Source organism: Dermacentor variabilis, chromosome 2 (genome assembly GCF_050947875.1).
Source record: "Dermacentor variabilis isolate Ectoservices chromosome 2, ASM5094787v1, whole genome shotgun sequence".
Classification (NCBI taxonomy): domain Eukaryota; kingdom Metazoa; phylum Arthropoda; class Arachnida; order Ixodida; family Ixodidae; genus Dermacentor; species Dermacentor variabilis.
Genome location: NC_134569.1, coordinates 53,533,928 through 53,557,001, shown reverse-complemented (window position 1 = coordinate 53,557,001; position 23,074 = coordinate 53,533,928). Strand labels below are relative to the sequence as shown.

General features: G+C 49.1%; 1 protein-coding gene across 1 annotated transcript in view; it reads right to left on the bottom strand.

Moving 5' to 3' along the window:
* LOC142571854 (3'-5' RNA helicase YTHDC2-like) overlaps positions 1-23,074 on the bottom strand; it is a 98,993-nt gene that overhangs the window by 49,304 nt on the left and 26,615 nt on the right. The window contains exons 12-17 of the mRNA XM_075680522.1: positions 22,236-22,414; positions 17,785-17,875; positions 17,324-17,411; positions 13,670-13,750; positions 11,535-11,741; positions 8,604-8,708 (exon numbers count right to left, since the gene is read on the bottom strand). Of these exons, the coding sequence (XP_075536637.1) occupies positions 8,604-8,708; positions 11,535-11,741; positions 13,670-13,750; positions 17,324-17,411; positions 17,785-17,875; positions 22,236-22,414 (751 nt within the window). The remainder of the gene's footprint in view (positions 1-8,603; positions 8,709-11,534; positions 11,742-13,669; positions 13,751-17,323; positions 17,412-17,784; positions 17,876-22,235; positions 22,415-23,074) is intronic.

Here is a 23,074-nt window from a genome sequence, read left to right as displayed (position 1 = left end):
TTTGGAGCCTCCCCCCCCCCGCCACCTCGCCCGCGCGAAACCTCTCCGCTAGCCGCTTAGCAGTCGACCCCAAGTGAGAGCTATCGAAGCAGCGTGCGTTTCGAGCATTCTGCCGTAGCGCCGACCGTGTCTGGTATTCCGGTAACCACAGGCAAGCTGGGTGTTTCGGCAGATGGCTGTAGGCATAAACTCAAGCTGATGAAGGAACTTTAGTGTAGACGTACGTGAGTGGCCTGATCGGTCTGCACGGTCCAGCCACTTGTTGGCGCAGAGCTTAACCAGCCAAACAAAGAGCTGATATTGCTCTAACCAAGTGCAAAACATATTAAACATCTACAAACATAACGTGCGAAAAATTTACGCCACCAGCAAAGAAGAATACGTTTTGTTACTGCTAATCTGTGTGGTTGAGCTCTATGCCACCAGGTGGCTGCACCGTGCAGACCATTCACATCTGCGCTTTTGCTCACCCGTTAAACGGCACTGTCAAGCGGCCAGGCCCTGTCCCTTTGCGCTTGCGTTTGCCCTAATACCGGATTCGCGAAATGCTATTGCGTTAGTAATCTTCCGGTGTAAAGTGACGGCAGCAATCGCGCAAATCCTGGCGCCGATCGGATAGCAGCAGTCTGATGCGCTGCAGCCAGTCCACTCGTCTACTGGCTTGCAGAGAGACACGATGTTGCAGCTGGACATATTGCCAGTCGCTACGTTTGCAGTCCACAATGCAACAAAGTCGAACCATAGCGCTCGCGAAAAGACAGACCGACACTGACGGCGGAGCTCTCGTCAAGAACGGAGCACGTTGTAACACAAGCAGCTGCTAGACATTTGCTGTGTGCCGAAAGTGCTTAAGTGTACTGAAAAATTGTTCTCGTGCATTCTGTTTATGTTACTTTCTTTTCATAAAAACAAGTTAACTAACATTCCAACTATTACGAACATCATTTGTTTGCCATAAAGTTGGAAAAATTATCGATCACGCGCCCTGGTTAGCCAATCGGATAGCTCGCCCCGCTGACGTCATATGGGTGACTTCCGTCATATGGGTAGGGGCAGCTTAAAATTCCGTCAAGCAGTGTGCTGCAACCGGCAGTGATGTGCATTTTCAAAAACTTATAATAAATTACACGCTTTACGTGGAGCACTTAGATGTGTCAATTAATGATCAGAAGGACCTACTCTAACGACTCAGTACGTTTGTAGAAAATCGTCAAAATCGTTTCAGGGTTCCTTTAAGCACCAGGGCCGTTGGCATTGCAGCTGACTACAGCGCCGCAGATCATGAAGTGGCAAGATTAGCTTTGTGCTACAGTGTACGTGTGCAAACAGCATGCTCTGGGCCTCTCTGATTGTTTCCTCGAGTGGGTTCGGTAGTTCCACGTGCAATGAAGTTCCACGAGCATTTCAGATGAAGTCGCAGCAATAGCAAATCGCGGACCTTATCGGATGCTTGACTTGGCGATGAAAGTCAAAATTTTGAAAGAAGTTGAGGAAGAAGGCACTGCCAAGCAAGATATTGAATAAATAGAAAATCGGACAACCACCCGTTCGTAGCAATTGCTACAAAGAAAACCCATACGGGTTCCTCAAAAGAAAAGCCTCAGAGTTGAAAAATTCGTCCTGGTCCGGGACGAATTTCGGTGTCCAATTTTCTATTTATTCATTACTTCTCTCCACCTTGCGAGTTTCCGCAGAACTACTACATCAAGCAAGATATTGCACAGAAGTACGGCATCAAGCCGAACACTCTTTCAAACTTCCTCAAGAACAAGCACTCGATACTCGAAGCATTTGAAAATGATCAATTCAAAATGTCTCGCAAGAGAATGCGCACCAGCGCCCATCAGGAGTTAGAACAAGCGCTGCTCATTTGAATTAGGGAGGCACGAAGTAACCATCTCCCGCTCAGCGGCGATATCGTTGCAGCGAAAGCCTTATAGCACACTACGATGCTAGGAATTGAGAACTTCACTTCTTCCTAAGGATGGCTGACACGCTTTAAGCAACATCATGACGTGGTGTTTAAAAGCATGAGTGGAAAAAGAGCGTCTGTCAACAAGGAAACATGTGCGATGTGGAGAGAAGACAAGCTTCACAAGTACTTGAGCGAGTATTAGCCAGAAGACATATTCAATGCCGACGAGACGGCAAATTTTTACAGAATGTTACCCTAGAAGACTGACCTTCAAGGACGATGACTGTGCCGGAGTGAAACGCAGTAAAGAGAGAGTGTCTGTTCTGGTTGTGATGAACATGACTGGTACTGAGTGATGTCGCCTGCAGGTAATCGGTAAGGCCGCTAAGCCTAGGTGTTTTAAAGTTGTCACAACGCTGCCTGTCGACTATTCATTTAACAGGAATGCTTGGATGACGGCGGACATACTTAAAGACTGGCTAATTAAACTGGATCGCAAGTTCATGTCGTCGAACTGCAAGGTACTGTTCCTTGTGGACCAGGGCAGTGCCCACATGAATGTGCCGCCCTTGACTGCCACCTGCGTCGCTTACTTACCAGTCAACACAGCATTGGTTTTACAGCCCATGAACAAGGGGATCATAAAAAATGTAACGGTATTGTACCGGAAGAATGGACAACTCAACTCAGTACGAGGTGAGCCTCCTCAGAGCCATCCACATGCTGGGGCGAGAGTGGGGTCACGTTAAAGATGAAACTATTGCAAACTGCTTCAGGGCCTGTGGTTTCATTGCAAGTGCCGCAGGAGATGATTAGTCTTTTCCAGCGGGGGAAGCACACAAGTGAGCTCTTGACAACAATAGTCTTCAAGCAGCTCTCGGCGACATCCCTTCCGAAGAATATGTTGCCGTTGACAGCACAGTAGAAACGTGCAGTGCGCTGACGGACACTGAAATCATTGAGATCATTCGGCCCAACGAGGATAATAACGGAGATGACGTGGACGACGACGTTGCGAGTGAGCTACAACGGCGGGCTTATGATGTAGCTGCGGGCCTTGCTTCGCACGGCGATTTTTTGCTGCAGAGAGCAACGCCGAGGAAGCACTTGGGCACATCTGCAGCCTGCAGAAGCAGACGGTAATATCCAATTTTTTTCTCATAAAGTCTGCTTTGAAATGAATCTCTCCTTTTTTGTTCGTTGTGGTTAATTGGAAGTTAACTTAATTCGAAGTTTTTCGCGGTCCCCATGAACCTTGTACTGTATTAACGGGAGTCGACTGTATTTTGTTACTTTCCTCCATGCATCTCACATTTTTGCCGCACCCTCCCCCGTTTTCCACCTCATGGTTCAGCTGCACCCTCCTCTTCACTTTCCTCCTCAAGTCTTTCATTATCCACTACACTCTGCGTTCACTTTCAGGTTACTCTGTGGTTGTTTTGTCGGTTATGTCACCGCCGCCACCAACGCTCGCCGCAGCGACAGGCGCCTAGGAAGTGCACTCTAAAATACTTCGTTGTGATACCCTGACCACAGCACATGGAGGCAGCTACGGCAGCTAGGCTTGTGAGGTGGTCATTCTGTGAGGTGGGCATGTGAGGTGGTCATTCTGAAATGCCGATGGCGATATCGCAATGCAGATTTAGGGTCATACTTGATCCTAACACGGACACAATTTTTGGACCCGTTTTATTAGAAAAAAAGTGCGGGTTAGATTCAAGTAAGTACAGTAATGATCAGGACCAATTTTAACAACTTAGTACATTTGTACAATATCGTCAAAAACTTATTATCGGGCTCCGTGGTGTACTACAAGCATAAGGATCCTCCATGGAAACAAGCTTTTACTGAATAAAGATGACAGCAACCCATCGCTTCATCCTGTGTGCACTCCATCAAAGCAAGTCAGCTTACTGGATTATGGTCCAATGAAGTTCTTCAGTTGTGGGGATGCCTGACTCTCACGCCTCCCTTGAGATCTAGTTTTCCCGCATGGCTCGTCTCCTGCAGGGCGGCTTCGCCCGCCGCGTGGCCTGGCGCCCGCGGCGGTCGGGTGGTACAAGCGCGGTGCGAGAGATGGCGCGAGCGTCGCGCCGCTGCGGGGTTACTCGGGCGCCGGGAGACAAGGCGCTCTGTCGCTCTTGGGGGGGTTCGAGACACCAAGCAGCACGGACGTGCCGTGCCGCGCGTGGAGCGACGCTCTTCCCCGGCGGGTCGACGTGCGGCGAGGACGTCCCGCGCGCGCGCGCGGCGACCCATGCTTCTGCGAGACCGCCTCGCGTGGCCGCCTTCGAACGCGCCACGATTCGCGTGACCATACACGCGAAGGACCAGGCGTTGGGATCCAGCATGGGGCGAACATATTCACCCGCTTCCGGTCGCGGTGAGTCGGACTTCTAGATTTGTCGCGCGCCCATCGGCATGTTTTGTGGATAGCAACTCGGCTAGCAGGCATTGATCTATGAAAGGTGCAATAAATGCTCTTGTGATTGTTTGCACTACTGTGTTGTCGTTCCTTTGTCCCGAGAGCACGGGTGAGAGAGCCCACATCTGGCTGCCCAACGTGGACCTCTTGGGGCATCGGACGATAGTTTTAACAGTTCTGCTTCGTTCGAGACCTTTGTTTGAACCGAAGCGTAGGCCTAGCGTGAATTTTGATCGCTAGCGTCGGCGGCGTGCTTTCTTGAGCGAGGTGATGGTGGCTGTAGTGTGTTTGAACATGTCAACATGCTAAGCCTTTCCGCAAGTGTTTTTTTAAATGAAATTCGTCAGTACGAGAGCTACGTGGTCTGCATCCTGGCAGAGCGAGGCTGAGCGCCCACAGAGCAGTGGCAAGCCTGAAGCGAGTGAGTACGGAAGCCTCGTGGGTGATCCGAATTTCTTATGTAAATAGCTTCTTCTATCTCTTTGACTCGGATGAAGTCGCGGCTCTGGGAGCCGGGTGGCCGCGGGCCATGGGTGCCACTACGGGCTGACTGGTATTGCGGCCTGGCACCGGGCGCTCCGACACCGTCTGGGACGGTGGGCGCCGTCAACTCGGATGCTTTGTGCACCGAGCGGAGTAGGACCACCTCACAGAGCTGACGTGTCCTCGCGGCCGCCTGTTTTGCGCCCATTTTGGGTGTTGTTTGTTGGATGCCGGTTGTTGTCAGAGTAGCGACGCTTTAGGCCTAAGGCTTTACGAAGCTGCCTGTCGCACGTGGAGGGACACAACCTGGTGGACCGTGGCTAGGGTGGCTAGAATTGGGAGGTGTGAAGACCGCGCCGCCGCCGCCATTGCCTAGGGAGGCCCCGCTGCGCGTTCCTCCCACTGAGGGAAAATTTGGCGCTTCCGTTGGGGGCGCGGGTAGGATGGCTAGTGCGGGGGCGCCGTGAGCTTGTCAGTCTCGTAGGCCACGGGGTGCAGTGCAAAGTGACTCTCGTGGTCGGTGTAGTGCAGCTGTGTTTTTCTAACGTTTCCTCAGTTTTTCTTCAAAGTAGGCGGTGTGAACTGCTGTCGCTATCCCTTGACACCCTGTGAACATGTTACAACGACATGGAAGGTCGACAGCAGTGCCTTGACATTGAAAGTTGCACCCAAGTTGACATATTCACACACATATTCTAGTGGATTCGAAAAGATGCGGGTAAATCTGGCCTTCAATATTTTCAACAGTGCAGTTGTGCACGCCATGGACTTGCACAAAGAAAATATTGAGCAACAATACTCAAATCTGGAGCCAACAAGGGTGTTCATTGACGTGATGGCTCAAGCAATTGAAGCCATGACATCACGGTTTCCAACTGAAGCTCTGAGATATGCCCACAGCAACTGTGCTCATTTTCGTATGCCGGTGGTAAATGCTTTTCGTGTTTCAGACGTGGCAGTGCTCAAGAAACTGCACTTAACAGCATGCTAGCATTTCTGGATCAGTGGGAGGCCCATGCAAAAGGGCTCGGCTTCTTAAGCAAGAGCACATCAGAAGGTCTGCGTGTGACCATACATTCCACTAAAGACCACTTGACGTATCTAACTGAGAAGGTTGGGTTCAGGTTCTTGATGACTTCCCGCCTCAGTCAGGACTGCTTGGAGCGTTCATTTGGTATTGTGAGACAGTCCAACGGAGCCAATGATCACTCCACTCCTGCGCAGTTCATCATTATAATGAAGTATGCAAGCTTATGCCTTTCAGTCTGGGGGTGCATGGGGACATGGGGGCTTCTGTATCCCTCAGTCTGTCTATACAACCTCATTCAGACACTCGAGGAAAGGTTCACCCGTGCATTTAGCCCTACGCGACTGCACGCAAAAGTTGTCAAACATTTCTTTCTTCTAGCAGCCAATGTGCCACAGATTGGCTGCAGGGAGCATTACGCTGATCTAACAGGATCGGTGTCTAGGTTTTATTGTATAACACGTATTCACTTTTTCCTCAAAGGTTTAAATCAGTGTGCCATACACAACAAAGCCAAGAAGGTTAAGCCCTGTGTTTTGTAAAAATGTGATTTTATGCAATAACTGTGTTATCTCCAATAAACATGTATTAAATCGCAAGCGCTTTGTACTTTCTAGAATTTTTTCACCACAATGCTGATATATTGCATGAACTTCCTCCATTTAAAGTAATGTTACAATCTTAGATATGTGACTTATGTGCGGGCGACACATTCAAGGTTATTCCAATGCGCTGCCCTTGCGCGGCGATTCCTATGAACTATACTTTCGGCAAGGAATAAGCGCGCTAATCTTGGCAAGAGGTGGTTGCAAAAACCGTTGCTGTGTCGGCTGCATAGTCGGTGCTCGCTGTTTCCATGTGGAATGAGAGCAGCGAAACATTAAATTCTCTCAGCATCTACAACGTATAGAAATAAGTCTGGTCAGATTCTAACGCATTCAAACGCTAAAACTAAGCGCTACCAAATCATTTTCCCGCCCGGAGGTATGCCGACGCCGCGAGATCTCTACGGCGCCCTAAACGGCGCCCCAGCCGGCAGCGCCGTCACGCGGCAGGAACGCGTTTCGGGGCCAGCTTCCGGAGGCTGGTCTTCACACCTCCCCATTCTAGCCACCCTACCGTGGCGTTGAGGTGTTGCAATTTGCATCCCTCATTCTATTTAGCCTCGCACGAATTGAAATTACTCGTTCGACTCAAGGAAGCGAGCTTCGTTCACGTGAACTTAGCATCTGAGTAGCTGCCCGATCTTTGCTAGCCGAGTTGAACATCGTGCCACGTGGGCGATGCGCATGCATAATTCCTCTCCCTTGCACTACTTTAGTGTTTGCCGAGTGTGTTGAGTTTACGCAGTGTGATTGGAGTCACCCCTGGTTTGCTGTCACCTGCACATCGTCTGCGCTGCTGCCCCGGACTACGATCGAGTCACCCCGGGCGATGGTGATGCTGTGGCCAGTTCGGCGCAGCGACTTCGGCGGCCTCCTGCATCCAGCTCACAACCCTCGGCGGCGGACAAAAGAGCCGGCGGTCACCGACAGCTACGGCGGCTCTTCCCAGCAGGGCGCGTCGGCGCGAGCGACGCTTGCTCGTTCCGTCTACTGCGTCGTCGTTTCCGGAGTCCTGGCCTGGAATCGTGCCGTCGAGTGGGCAAAGCTCCCGCTGTGACCGGCGGGCGCCAGCGGTGCACCCAAGGGCAATGTCGGCTCGGATGTTATGGACAGCGTGCGGACATTTCTTCGGCGCGACCACTGTTTAATGTTCTACCTTGTTTGCGAAGCACAGTTTGATGTTAGACCGTGTCACATGTCTCGCCGGAATATGTAGTGATTTAAGGTTGGGGGGATGTGGGGATGCCTGACTCTCACGCCTCCCTTGAGATCTAGTTTTCCCGCATGGCTCGTCTCCTGCAGGGCGGCTTCGCCCGCCGCGTGGCCTGGCGCCCGCGGCGGTCGGGTGGTACAAGCGCGGTGCGAGAGATGGCGTGAGCGTCGCGCCGCTGCGGGGTTACTCGGGCGCCGGGAGACAAGGCGCTCTGTCGCTCTTGGGGGGGTTCGAGACATCAAGCAGCACGGACGTGCCGTGCCGCGCGTGGAGCGACGCTCTTCCCCGGCGGGTCGACGCGCGGCGAGGACGTCCCGCGCGCGCGGCGACCCATGCTTCTGCGAGACCGCCTCGCGTGGCCGCCTTCGAACGCGCCACGATTCGCGTGACCATACACGCGAAGGACCAGGCGTTGGGATCCAGCATGGGGCGAACATATTCGCTCGCTTCCGGTCGCGGTGAGTCGGACTTCTGGATTTGTCGCGCGCCCATCGGCATGTTTTGTGGATAGCAACTCGGCTAGCAGGCATTGATCTATGAAAGGTGCAATAAATGCTCTTGTGATTGTTTGCACTACTGTGTTGTCGTTCCTTTGTCCCGAGAGCACGGGTGAGAGAGCCCACACAGTGCAGCTATTGTAATCTGTGCTGCCTTATCTTTTACGCAGTTATCGGTGCAGGTACCATAAATATATAAGCTCTTGCCAGCACAGCTAAGTCAAAAGCGACTTGTGCAGCACCATGTTGAAGATGAGATGCCACCTTGAAGAGGATAACAGCTGCTATAAAAAGCTTTTCTAATGCAATGCAGTCTTCATTTTTTCTGTCAATTGAAAAGTTAATATCAGTGTAGCTAACACTCTGTCAACGTTCAATGCAAACTGCCAAATCAGGAGCGGTCTGTTGAGCACTCGGTTGAGAACAGGGAAGACTCACCTTCAGTAGGGTGACAGCCGTCCTAGTAACTAAGAATGCAGGCGGATCTGGAGCTCGGGCCAGAAAGTCAGCTATGGGGACGTTAGGTGGCACAAGAAGCTTTGCCTGTAACATAAAAGCAAAACCTCGTTGAAGAATGGACACAGTGGGAGAAAAGGATTCAAAGCCCATTATTTCAGGACCAACTAAGGGCCGTCCAGAGGGCCCATGATGTCGCTGAAAGGCTTGGCCTGACAGTGCCAACGTGGGAGCGGCCCGCCTTGACTTAAGAAGTCGAGCCTCCGGACCTCATTCGAATAAATGTTTTCACACACACACACACTATTATTGCCATTGCCAGCACTAGCCGTAGCTCTGCCCAAATTGTCACAGTAGCTGCGTAATTTTGCATCTAATGCTACACTGCAGTTTCATTAGTATAACAGTCATCAGTCATACGAATAGCTTGAAGGGAACTAAGAGTATTCGATGAAACCTTATGAACTTATCGCATACTACAGTATAATCTCCCCGATGCACTCCCAGTTCGCAGTCTTAAGTACACAAATAATGCAATACAACTTGGCTCATGCATTTTCCAGAATGGTCTACAAATGTTTTATTTCTTTCACACATTTTTGCTAACTCTGTGGGGGTTCCACTCTGCATGCGGCTAGGGCTGAAGGCGAGCTCCGGATCTAGCCCCACGCAATCGCTTCGTGGTACTCCCAACCCGTAGCGCGGGAATTGCGGCTACGCCGGGTTCGGACGAATAAGGCAACCAGCGGTGTCAACGGTAACATCGTTTATTGCTATTAGCAATAATGAACACTCGCAGAGGGACGTCCTCTCAGTAATAGTAGTAAATAGGCTTGCCTCGTTGTCTGGGTGGGTCAGACCAACGAGGTCACTCACGGGATGCGGCAGATGCTTTCGTCCAGGCGGTTCAGGTGTCGCCGTCCCAAGAGAGCGAGTCTCCCCCGGTGGCCCGCTTTTATGCTTTTTTTACCTTTTTGCGAGGGGAAGTCCTCCTCGCCCGCCGGATACGTTTCCCTTTCCCGTGAGCCGCGTAGGGGAAGAGGGGTACGCGCGTCATCAGAGCGACGGAGAAAGGGAGGGCGCATAGTGCCTCTCTCCCATGTCTACGCCGGCCCGACCCGTCGCCACGTGCGAACGGGACGCCGCGGGTAGGCGGGAGGAAATGGAGGCGCGTGCTCCCCACAACTCAAACCTAAGCGGGTTTCCACAGTACTAAGAAACTATTGACTGTGCTTCACTCATTTGATGTCACTGCTGCCACTGGGTACACACGTGTAGAAAACCATTTTTAAATGCTGACCATCTTATCATTTGCCACAATATCGAACACTTTTGAATAGTTAAAATGCATTTTCTAGTGCACTCAAATGACTCACCATCCTCAGTCCAATTTTTACCAAAACAAATTTTGATCAAAACCAGCGCAGTTGTAGAAGACAGTAGCACATCTTACAAGTATGTTTTTGTGGTTGTCGCCATAATGAACTTGCCGAGTCATTTCACCCAATCAGAAAACTAGCTTCAGATGACAGGTACTAGCAAAACTAAAAGCAGAGAGAGATGTGTCAGTCAAAAAAGGAGCAGTCCAAGTGCTCTTAATCCAAAAGATGTAAATGTGCGTTTTTGCACCCAAATGATCCTTATGACCCATCAGTCAGTCAAAGGGTCCATAAATGCCACAGCCAGTGACAACCTAAGAATGCCGTAGCAAATAAATCATTGTCCAACTTCGAAAGAGAACAGTTTAATGTGTCATGCTCGATGACATGCCACACGTTCGTCCCGAACTTGTCCTTTATTTCCCCACGGCAACCATCCACCCCCACCATACGACTACACTCAGAGTCCCCTCGTTCGCCCCTTTCCTCCCGCACACTCACTCACTCCCGCCGCTGTCTTCCCCGCACTCACGCCACATCTTCTCCGCTCAGTGAACTACTGTTGATGCCGCGCTTGGCCTCTGAGAACCGTGGCTTCTCATCGCGAGTCTTGGGCTCGCTTGCCCCAGCCCTTGCGCGTCACAAATGATAAGAAAGGCCAAGAGGTCAGCCTTAAGTGCACATTCCTCTTACCAGCAACTCTGTGCTGGGGGAAGAGGGAAAGAGTGAGGAACTAGGTGAGCCAAAATGACGACAAAGAGAGGGAAGAGTAAAACAGGTAACGGGCATGTATACTTGTAGCCTTGAGTCCAGGATCGGGGGGGGGGGGGGGGGTGGGTGTTCTATTTGGCGCAACTGAACATGTGGTGGTTGCACGCAGTCACGCAGCCGTATTTTGAGAGCAGTCTACATTGGGGGCAAAGTCTAGGTGCATCGGCAGCTCGTAGCTTTGTGCGTGCTGTATGTTCTCGGTACTCACTTTTCGTTGAAGTGATAGACAGCACAAATGTCACTTCGCTCGCTGCTGTTGCAACGTTTCCTCCTGCCAGTATTTTGATAGAGAGGTAATTAGGTGGCAGAGGTAATTAGCGCCATCCATCAAGCTTGCGAGAAAGCAAATCCGCTTCTCTTCCGCCCACTTTGCAATTGCGCTCCCCTTGCCCTCCCTCTCAACTCCCTCGTAACTCCCTCACCTTCGATGGTCTCTGCACGCGCGCCTGCGCGCCGGCCTGGTGCCAGCTTAGCCTGCTCCCTGAAGTTTTGTTTTTTGCCGTTATCGGGAAACGATCGTTGGCCAGTGTGATCAGTTTTGTGGTCCTCGCTTGCTGTGTGCTTGTGTGCCACGATATTTCATGACTCGCACGGTCTGTGCATCGTTCTATGGTGCATGAGCACTTCAAGAACAAGTCCTCCTTTTAATTCGAACAAATTTTCTGGCCCCTTGACATTCGAATTATCGAGATTCTACTGTACTATAGAAGTCTGAGAGTCGGTGCCACAAACAGCATGATGTAGGAGCCAGTGCTCGTCTCACCTGGAGGCACAGTTCCTGAAGCGGCAGGCGAAGCAGCTCGGGCTGCTGGAAAGAAGCCAGGCTGCAGAAGCGCTGCCGGCTCATCAGGTGAAAGCAGACGCCATTGGGGTGGGTGCGGCCCGCCCGGCCTCGACGCTGCATGGCACTCGCCTGGCTCACCCACACAGACTTGAGCAGGCTAGTACCTGTCAGGCTGTCAAATGACTTCTGCGCATACAGACAGTCACACACATACATGAGAGGAGTTTAACGTCCTGGAAGTTCATTGTGAGCTATGAGGGATGCCACAGTAAAGCAAAGGAAAACAGACCAATTTTGACGACACAGGTTAAATATACACTTAGGTCAAAGAACATGAGCATTCTTGCATTTCACTCACACTGTCATGTAGCTGCTGTGGCTAGGAATTGAACCTGAGAGCTTGTGCTAGGCAGTGGAATTACATAGCCACTGAGCCAATGTGGATGATCAGCCGTATCAACCGCTCCTGTCTATATATGCAACCTTCTTCCAAACACAAGGAAATTTATGTACTACTGAACCTAGGAGGGTAAAAAGCGCATTGATAAATATGATGATGGTGCCAAAATTTTAACTGATACTTAAACAAATCTGAACCAAGGAAAAAAAAAAAAAAGAAGACTTAGACACTACTGCTACAAGAACATATACATCAAGATCCTCAAAATCACATCCATTAGGGTATTTTAGCATTCGCATTTGTTGCAACCATGAAACACTGTCACTTAAGGGGAGAAGTGGGTTCTATAAAAAAAAAAATTTGTTGTTGTTCAAGATGTGGTTATCAAAACTTGTACATATATGTAATGTCATATGCTTACTTTGAATATGCAGTCCATTTTTGTTTATTGCCTCTGGTCCCAAACTCACGTGAACTTTGCTTAAATATTTGTTTGCAAAGATTTGCGGAATATCAGTTCTTGCAATTTTGCTAAACATGGTATCAATGGCTCCTGTATGATTCAAGGAATGCCTTAAAGGGACGCAAAAGGCAAATATTAAATCAAGCTAAAGTGGTAGATTAGTGCTTGAGAATCTCTAAGGCGTCAATATTATCGTGAACAGAGCCCTAATAATTGAGAAATTGAGGTAAACGCGGGACTTAGAGACTCCTTCGGGACATTTAGGCACTTGTAGGATGACGAAAGCACTCCTCAATCAAATTCTGGCCCTAGTACTCAACCATTCGTTGCAAAAAACATCCTTGTATTGTGTCACCGTACAAAATAAAATACTACTCGTCCAGTTCTATTTCATTTTTTAGAAAAAAACGAACTCATTGAAATTACCGTTGACAACGACATGGTTGGTTGAAAGGTTTTGTTTTCGCTCGAGTCTGCGCCACCCAGGCTTTCGCGTTTCACTAGTTTCGTTATCTCATAGTGCTGCGCTGGTTCTGCTGGTTCGTGATACTTGCACAAACTGCAAGTAGCAGAGAATTCAACTTTCCTGTGATGTCATGGGATGCCCGAATGGTCCACGCTATTTGACCTAAAAGCAGCTGCAGCGGCAAATCTACCACTCTGTCTTGAATCGGTAGCACCGTCTGTCGGGTGGTGTTTTACTTACCCATGGCAGCAGAGCATCATGATGGCGTATGCAAGGTCACCACTCCCCCAGTTGGGTGGCAGGAAATTTGAATTTGGAAAAAGGTGTTCAGACCCTTCAGATGCAATTTCCTCGTAAACTAAGGCTTTTCTTGGCGCGAAACCATACAGAAGCCATTGATACCATATTTAGGGAAATCTAAGGAAAAGATATTTTGAAAATCAATGCAGAAAATAATTAAAGGAAGCTTGCATAACATTAGAAGCCACAGAGATAATCAAAAATGGACCTCCTATTTGAAATAAGCACATAACTTTACATATATGTATGTGTTTTCAGCACCATACCTCGAAGAATTAAGATTTTTAAAGTTTTTGGTCTAACAACCACTTCCGCCCTTAAGAATTCTCGGGAGGATAACAGCCACCTTGCAAAGCAGTGACAAATTCTTAAAATCCCAGAATGGCAACCAGATGGCACATTCCCCATCTGCTGTTTTCTGCTAATTCTAAAAGCAACGTTAGTATTTGCAGGAAAGCAAGAGTGATACCCAATGCCACACCTACCTCTTTAACTTTGCCGGAGTCAATGACAAAAGTGACATCGCTGATGGTGATGCTTGTCTCAGCAATATTGGTTGACAGAACCTGAGATGCAGCAAAATAAACATCATTAGGGACATAAAATATTTTTCGTAATTTTACAAACAGCAAGCTGAAAAAAATAAGTCGAGCTTTATCCATGCACTCTTTTGGTAACGAAAACAATAATACAGAACTGGTTAGCTTCTGATAGTTCTGATAGTTTTATCATCAGCTGTCTGTCTCAAGAAATAATACACAGCCATAATCACACAACTGGTGTTTTACATGTAAAACATATACAGATATATAAAATATTCAAGTGCCATGAAAATTCCATTGTTATAACCGATAATTGTTATAACCGGGTTGCATGAAAAGAACAAAATCGAAGTGGGGGATGGCATAGCTGTTCTGAGAAAACTATAATGGCGGGGAGACCAGTTTTCCTCCCCACCACCTTTCTCCATCAGGCTTCTGATCGTGTTGACTCGTTTCACTGTTTAACTCTGCTTCCTGTATGCTCCGATCGCATGTTGTTAACAAGCCGTGGCTGTCGGCATTCAAGAATGGCACTGCTATAACAACTGCAGAGTGGGGTCACGGGCGGCAAGTGACATAGGAGCTCTGCCAAGGCATCGCATTGGCGGCCCCAAAAGGCGCCTTTTAAAAAATGCAGGAAGGTTGCCGTGGCAGCATCTCAGCTTGAGAAATCCAGGAGAAATGTTGGACTGAGATCACCACCAGCATCTCACCACTGTTGTGATCAGCCGTTCACCCTGCGACACCCTTCGGTTACGGCTCGCATGATTATGGGGAACGGGCTGACGGCCTTGTCAAAATGATTCACGACCCGGACGAATTATGACTGGCGCGGGAATACCTCGTTTAGGAGAGGTTTGAGCAATTAGAAATGATACCGCTGTCACCTGTCAGCAGCACGAACTGGCGTGCCAAAGTCGGAGATGCACTCAGTGCGATGATCCAACCATCACCTGTCAGAGTACGATCGGAGTCGGCGAAAAGGGCAACCTACCTTCGGATTGGTGGGACCTGACGTCATCGGCTTCGTGACACCAGATTGGGGGAAGTGACTGGGGAATGATCACAAAAGGCATAAAAGGAGCTGCGGACGGCGGGAGTGATCGGTGACTACCACTTCATCAACTTTTCTGTATTTCTTTGCATTTTCTTGTACTGTAAATGTATATGTGTTTGTCTAACATCTTGAATATCGAACCCTCATGTTCACTCACTCCTCCACGAGGAAAGAGGATCCCACGTCTTCAAACCCCGAGTCGCAACATTGGATGGCAGCAGTAAGATAGTCTGCACAGCGCTTCGACTTCGGCATGGTGAGCACACGACCTTTCCTCCTTGAGAGTTGACAGGCTTAACATAGTTCTTCCTGGTAACAAGGGTGTTAGAAGCCTTGTTGAAAGATACCTTGCTTCAACACTTAATTCCTTGAGAAACTTGTCGGCAAAAGAGAGGCAGCCATGGATTGGAGGAAGTTGTGCAGAACAGGCATAAACGTGATGTGCGCGGAATTCAGGATTGATCGAAGGAAGCAGCTAAAGAAGGCAGAAGTCATCGATGCGATAGAGGCAAGTGGCAGAGATGAAAAAGAGATTGTGGAGGCTTGGGAGGATATTCAGGGACATAGGGAACGCGAATGCAAAAAGAAAGAAGACCAGAGAAAACGAGAGCAGGATGAACGCGAACACGAAAGGGAAGAGTACCAGAGAAAGCGAGATCAGGATGAATGCAAAGAGTACTAGAGAAAGCGAAAGCATCAAGAACGCGAAAGGGAAAGGCAGGAGCGAAAATGACAGCACAGAATGCAGATGGAGGAAATGTATAGGGAACTCCAGTATCTAAGGACACTGCAGGCACGGTCTAGGCTGCACGTATTCGAGGACGGCAAAAAATGGAAAGTTTTCTTGAATTTTTCGAGAAGGTTTGTGCAGAGGTGCAGCTGGACCATGAGCATTGGTTGGTAGGGTTGTTGAAGGTATTTTCCTGTAATGCGTCCTGTTGCTTGGCTCGCCTTTTCGACAACAACTTCTCGAATTATGATAAAGCCAAGAGTGCATTATTCCGGCATTTTGGTATTCCTGCTGAGCGCGTGAAGGAAAGCTCGAATGATGAGTGCAAAATTGCTCCTTTTGAAGAAACTGAGGTTGCGCCAGTAAACGACAAGCACGAAAAGTGCGAGGTGGCGAAGTCCTCAGAGACAGAGCGTGTCGAGAGCAAGGCCGTTGCCGGTCCACAGATAGGGGAGGGGCCATTCCAGAGGACGTCCCTTGCAAGGACGAGGCTTGTTCCAATAGCCACGAGAACGTTAAGGAGGCACCGGAGACTTTCCGCATATCCGAGCATTTGGGCGACTCTCCGGAATCGTCTAGGATAGACCCAGATACAGTAGCAGCCGAGCCAAGAGAAAGCCCGACGTTGGAGAACGGAGAGGAAATAGCTCAGGGCTCCAGCATCGGTGACTGCACAATGCAGTCGTACACTGAAACCGAGCTAGCGGCAATCCCGGAGAGCCCTCCTTGCGGGGACGTGGCATCAAGTTATAGTTTTCATCCTTCCAATCATGTTTCTTGAGAATGGAGAAAACTACTGTAAAAGCTGTCGACGTGTTTGGCAAATCATATGATCACATTGTCACACGGGACTACACAAATCAACAGCTTTTGAGCAAGGTTGTGCCAGCCTCCCGTAAGTGTCAGTGAGTCTGAGTGGCTCCAGGGAAATATTCATGTGCTTCACGGGTTTCATAGAAAGTATTTAAAGGGACACTAAAGTGAAAAATGATTTCTTCTGCATCAGTAAATTACCATTCTACAAAACCAAAAACACCACTCTTACAACACTAAGACATATGGTAAGCCAGAAAAAGCTCAAGAACGAAATACGGGTGGCGACGCCTACTTAAGTTCCCGCACCTGGGGGCTGTGACGTCTTGGATTTTCATGGCATCTTCTAGGGCCTACGAATTATATATAGCGGTACAGCGTGACTGCATTGTGTTCTAAAGGAACAAAATATTAAACATGGCAAGTTTCGGGAACCTTTATTCAGCCAACGCGGCCCAAATGCGAAAACATACTTTGGAATCCCTGACATCACGCTGACGTACCGGCGCTGGGATTTCGGCGCGAAATTCAAATACTGATACTTGGACCTTCATTTTCTTATCTAATAATAAAACTATTTTTTTTTTTAAATGACTGCCTGCAGGGTTCTCAGGCGATGCTTCATTAGTCTAAACTGATTTATTGTTTCGCTTTAGTGTCCCTTTAAAGCTCAGCAGAACTTATTCTTGAGCAAGTTGAAAGGATTGGCGTTTACGCTCATCAGATAAGCTAAATGGCTATAGTTCAGCAGGAACAACTGTAGAAGCAAAACTATGCTTTTGCGTTAGTAAAAAAACCAACATCTTTTGTAATGTGGCACTATTGATCAGCACTGTGTAGTGCAAAATCCTCAAGATGCATTGATTCCCACGGCAATATCACTACGTCATGCTTTCTACGAAAATTCCTAAAAGAAGCTGTGCAATAATCTTGTGGCAAGAGATATGAACAACACTAAGTAAAAAGAAAAAAGAAGAAGAAGAAAAAGAACACGTACAATTTTTCGAACCCCAGGTGGCATTGTGTTGAAGACTAGCCGCTGCTCGCTACACTGCAGGTTGGAATGTAGCATGTACAAGACATACCTGGAAAAAGCGAAGTATGCGACGGGTCGCTGCAATCTTGTAGAATTACAAGTTCAACTTGGACGTTTATTGTAAATTGTAATTGCAATTTATCTGCACAAAGACGAGTCTGCTCAGTGGCAAGCTAGTTATCACAATCAGTTTAGTAAGTACGGAAAATGTGGCTGAAGGCTGTGTCTAAGCAGCTCATTTAAGTGCTAAAAAGAAAGAAAACCTAGTAAATTATAATATGGGCCTGGAAAAGACACGAGCAATGTCTTGGAAGCAGCCCATGATATTAAGTTCTCTCCTGTCTATGCTTTTCAATGAAAAACTTTATTGACACGCAAACCTAGTTTGTCAATTGTAAATATGTTGTGTAAAATGTTTGCACCTTTTCTGTCCAGAAAAATTCTTGTCTGCCAGAATTTTATCCCTCAACGTGCTCATGTCATCGAACCCAGGAAGGAACACCAAAATGGCACCTGCAAAAGAAACAGCAACACAGTGTTTATAGTCGAACCCACTTATAACAATATTCAAGTGCCATTAAAATTCCTTTGTTATAACCGAGTTGCACGAAAAAAATCAAAATAGAAGGATCGCACAGATGTTGTGAGAAAATTATACTGGTGGGGATGCCAGTGCCCTTCCCCAGCACTTTCCTTCATCCAGTTACTGATTACATCCACTTGTTTAACTGTTTAAACTCCGCTTCCTGTGTACTCCAATCGTGTGTAACAAGCCGCAACTGTCAGCATTCAAGAATGGCACTGCTATAACAACTGCAAAGGGGAGGCCACAGGTTGCCAGCAATATGCAAGCTCCTCCGAGGCATCGCTTTGGTGGACCCAAAAGGGGCCTATAAAAAAATGCGGGAAGGCTGCCGCAGCAGCTTGTCAGCTTGAGAAATCCCGAAGAAATGCTGGGGTGAGATCATCACAAGCATCTCGCCACCCACGTGCTTCTCACTAGCTTGCATGAGAAAACCCATGTCCGTCAGCATTGCTTGTTTTATGCAAAGCTAGTCGACATCCTTCTCCAAGGCCTCCAGGTGCTCCATGTAGTGTAACGAAAGGTCCCTCACAGAAACAAAATGCCGGAGGAACTCAATCATCTGCTGGACCTCCTCCTGCTGGAAAAAGTTGAGGCAACCTGCCCTAATGTGCCATTGCTTCCATCGTCGTTGTCACTATCCGATGCAAGCACGTTTGCGACGTTTGCCTCAACGGTTAGAAGCAGTTAGTTTCCAAATCTATAGCAGCGTGCTTTCTTTTCACCAGCAATGCCACGCTTTATCAATGATCAGCGGATGGATCAGCCTTCCATTTTGCCAGCGAGTCAAACAAGGCTGAGGAACCACGCGGCCAGGAACGACTTCTATGCAGCCAACAAAGATGAATGCTAGCGACTTAATCAGTTGGCAGAACTGCGCAGAACGAGGGGTCAGCGAGCAATCTGGGAGCAGTGCAGTTGGCACGGTCCGTTCGTGTTTCGGAGGTGGCGTGGCATAGAGCTATGGGCGCAGCCAATTCGTGTTTGGGGGGGAATGGAAGAACGACGGGAGTGAGGTGCACGAGGCTGGCGATGCAGAGAAGGCCGGAAAATGAGTGCGCAGTGGCTGTTCGGGTGGCAGGCCATTGTGCAACAGCTCGAATTTCTCATCTTTTTCTTTTCAAGGATTTCCAATTTTTTTACCTTCTGGCACCATACATCCAATAGCCATAATTAATTGTAATGACCAATAATGCAGCATGGGGGCATTGTAGTAAGCAGGTTATTTCACCATAGAAAACATACAAAAGTTGACAGTGCAGCAGTTTCTCATTGGTATTACTGACATATTGTTAATCCAGTATCGTTATAAGTAGGTTCAACTGCATCAGCAGGGGGGGTGTCAGTCTAGGTATGAACTTGAAATGCAGCATGGCCAAATTATTGCACACAACTCTGTTGCACACAGGTCAAGAAAAGAAATGAAAATATATGTGGTGCTGCTGTTTGTACAATCATTCTCTTAACAGTACGAATAAGTGAATCAATCAATCTATATTTCTGCCTTGTACCCGATGTGGGGATGCGAGACTCTCGCGCACCCCCTGATATGTTTTTCCCGCATAGCGCGTCTTCTGTAATCCGGCTTCGCGGCGTGGCCTGGCGCCCGTGGCGGTCGGAGTGGTTGAGACGCAGTACGAGAGATGGTGCGAGTGTTGCGCTGCTAACGCCGCCGACAGGCGGGGTTACTTGGGTGCCGAAAGACAAGGCGCTTTCTCTTGGGTTCGGGAGAGCAAGCAGAGTGCGCCAATCCATGCTTCTGCGAGACCGCCTCACTTGGCCTGCCTTCGAACGCGCCACCGTTCGCGTGACCGTACGTGCGAACGACCAGGCGTTGGGATCCAGCATGGGGCGAACATATTCGCTCGCTATCCGGTCGCGGTGAGTCGGACTTCTAGATTTGTTGCGCGCCCATCGGCATGTTTTGTGGATAGTAACTCGGAAAAGCAGGCATTGATCTATGAAAGGTGCAATAAATGCCCTTGTGATTGTTTGCACTACTGTGTTGTCGTTCCTTTGTCCCAAGAGTATGGGTGTGAGAACCCCACATCTGGCTGCCCAACGTGGACCTCTTGGGGCATCGGACGATAGCTTTAACAGTTTTGCTTCGTTCGAGACCTTGGTTTGAACCGAAGCGTAGGGCTAGCATGGATTTTGATTGCTAGCGTTGGTTGGCAGCGTGCTTTCTTGAGCGAGGCGACGGTGGCTGTAGTGTGTTTGAACTTGTCAACATGCTAAGCCTTTTCGCAAGTGTTTTTTTAATGACATTCGTCGGTACGAGAGCCATGTGGTCTGCCTCCTGGGAGAGCGAGGCTCAGCGCCCGCGGAGCATTGGCAAGCCTGAAGAGAGTGAGTACGGAAGCTTCGTGGGTGGTCCAAATTTCTTATGTAAATAGCTTCTTCTATCTCTTTGACTCTGATGAAGTCGCGGCTCTGGGAGCCGGGTGGCCGCGGGCCGCGGGTGCCACTACGGGCTGACTGGTATTGCGGCCTGGCACCGGGCGCTCGACACCGTCTAGGACGGTGGGCGCCGTCAACTCGGATGCTGTGTGCACCGAGCGGAGTAGGACCACCTCACAGAGCTGACGTCTCCTCGCGGCTGCCTGTTTTGCGCTCATTTTGGGTGTTGTTTCTGGATGCCGGTTGTTGTCAGGGTAGCGACGCTTTAGGCCTAAGGCTTTACGAAGCTGCCTGTCGCACGTGGAGGGACACAACCTGGTGGACCGTGGCGTTGAGGTGTTGCAATTTGCTTCCCTCATTCTATTTAGCCTCGCACGAATTGAAATTACTCGTTCGACTCAAGGAAGCGAGCTTCGTTCACGTGAACTTAGCATCTGAGTAGTTGCCCGATCTTTTGCTAGCCGAGTTGAACATCGTACCACGTGGGCGATGTGCATGCAGAATTCCTCTCCCTTGCACTACTTTAGTGTTTGCCAAGTGTGTTGAGTGTACTCAGCGATTGGAGTCACCCCTGGTTTGCTGTCATAGGCACATCGTCTGCGCTGCTGCCCCGGACTACGATTGAGCCATCCCGGGCGATGGTGATGCTGTGGCCAGTTTCAGCGCAGCGACTTCGGCGGCCTCCTGTATCCAGCTCACAACCCTCGGCGGCGGACAAAAGAGCCGGCGGTCACCGACAGCTACGGCGACTCTTGCCAGCAGGGCGCGTCGGCGTGAGCGACGCTTGCTCGTACAGACTACTGCATCGTTGTTTCCGGAGTCCTGGCCTGGAATCATGCCGTCGAGTCTGCAAAGCTGCTGCTGCTGTGACCGGCGGACGCCAGCGGTGTACCCAAGGACAATGTAGGTTCGCATGCTATGGACAGCGTGTGGACATTTCCTCAGCGCGGCCACTGTTGCATGCACTACCTTGTTCGCGAAGCACGCGTTGATGTTAGACCATGTGACATGTTTCGCTGGAATATGTAGTGATTTAAGGTTGGGGGGATGTGGGGATGCGCGACTCTCGCGCACCCCCTGATAAGTTTTTCCCGCATAGCGCGTCTCCTGTAATCCGGCTTCGCGGCGTGGCCTGGCGCCCGCGGCGGTCGGAGTGGTTGAGGCGCAGTACAAGAGATGGCGCGAGTGTTGCGCTGCTAACGCCACCGACAGGCGGGGTTACTTGGGCGCCGAAAGACAAGGCACTTTCTCTTGGGTTCGGGACAGCAAGCAGTACGGACGTGCCGTGTCGCGCGTGCGCCGATCCATGCTTCTGCGAGACCGCCTTGCGTGGCCTGCCTTCGAACGCGCCACCGTTCGCATGACCGTACGCGTGAACGACCAGGTGCTGGGATCCAGCATGGGGCGAACATATTTGCTCGCTATCCGGTCACGGTGTGTCGGACTTCTAGATTTGTCGCGCACCCATCGGCATGTTTTGTGGATAGCAACTCGGCTAGCAGGCATTGATCTATGAAAGGTGCAAAAAATGCCCTTGTGATTGTTTGCACTACTGTGTTGTCGTTCCTTTGTCCCAAGAGTACGGGTGGAGAGACCCCACACCGAACATGTTTCTGGTACCATTCACAGATACTTTCTTTTGCTCAATTATCAATACAATACTGCCACAGTTATCGAGAACAGTGCGAGTTGGTTACACATTCTTAATCACAATTTTCAATAAAGTGGCAAACAAGGAATCAATTAAGTAGCCCTGATTGCAGTCTGCGTCACACTAATATAACTACTCCAAAGCAATACAGAGGTGGAAAAGGTGATGATTTTGTGCAGGATTGCGCATTACAGCTGCTGTGTTCAAGTTGTCAAATAGTGCAGTGAAATGTTGCTTACCATCTTCAGAGCTCGCATGGACTTTCTGCAGAAGGGCTAGCAGCAAGTCTAGATCGGTCTCATCATCATTCGTTGTGCGCAGGTACAGGTCCAGCTGCTCCCGCTCTGCAGCCGTGAACTCCTGCTCAGCAATGCCAATGGAGTCATCCGACTTTGGAAGCCCGTTCTGCATGACCAACCTTTTAGGGAGAGAGGCAAGCAGAACCTTTAGAAAGTAAGACACAGAAACAAAAGCCATTGATGTTGACAGAAAACAGCCCCAAAGAATGAGCACATGTGGCCATAAGGAGCCATAATGCCTTTGCTTCAATCAGTAAGCCAACCTTCGCTACACTGTCTCTTCTGCTTAGAAAAAGCTGTGAAGTCATCAAGGAACACAGAAAGCCTGCCTGTACACTTATAACTTGCAACTAGACAGCCTTGTGTATAAAAGCTGCTAGCACAATAACAGAGAGTTTAGCCTGTACATATTATATATATACATTAGTATGATTTATGGAATGCTGGTTTACTGGAGAAATAGATGTAAGCAGCCACATTGGTATAGTGACATCTCGTAGCACAGGCTTCAAACGGAGAGGACACAGAACTCTACATGCTGTTACCAATCGTATTCGCTTAAGTGTATGTGTAAAGCAGTGGCAGCGACATAATCCTCAATGTGCATCCTTTATTCTTTTTCGACGAGAATACCAGCATAACACAAGAACGTTTTTGAGATGTGGTTGGACAAGGCATTATGAGATGTCGCTACCAGCATTGCTATAACCGTCTACGTCACTGGGAATCTGGTATTCCAGAAAGTGTAATGTTATACGAGCAAGATAAAAGTCAAATGT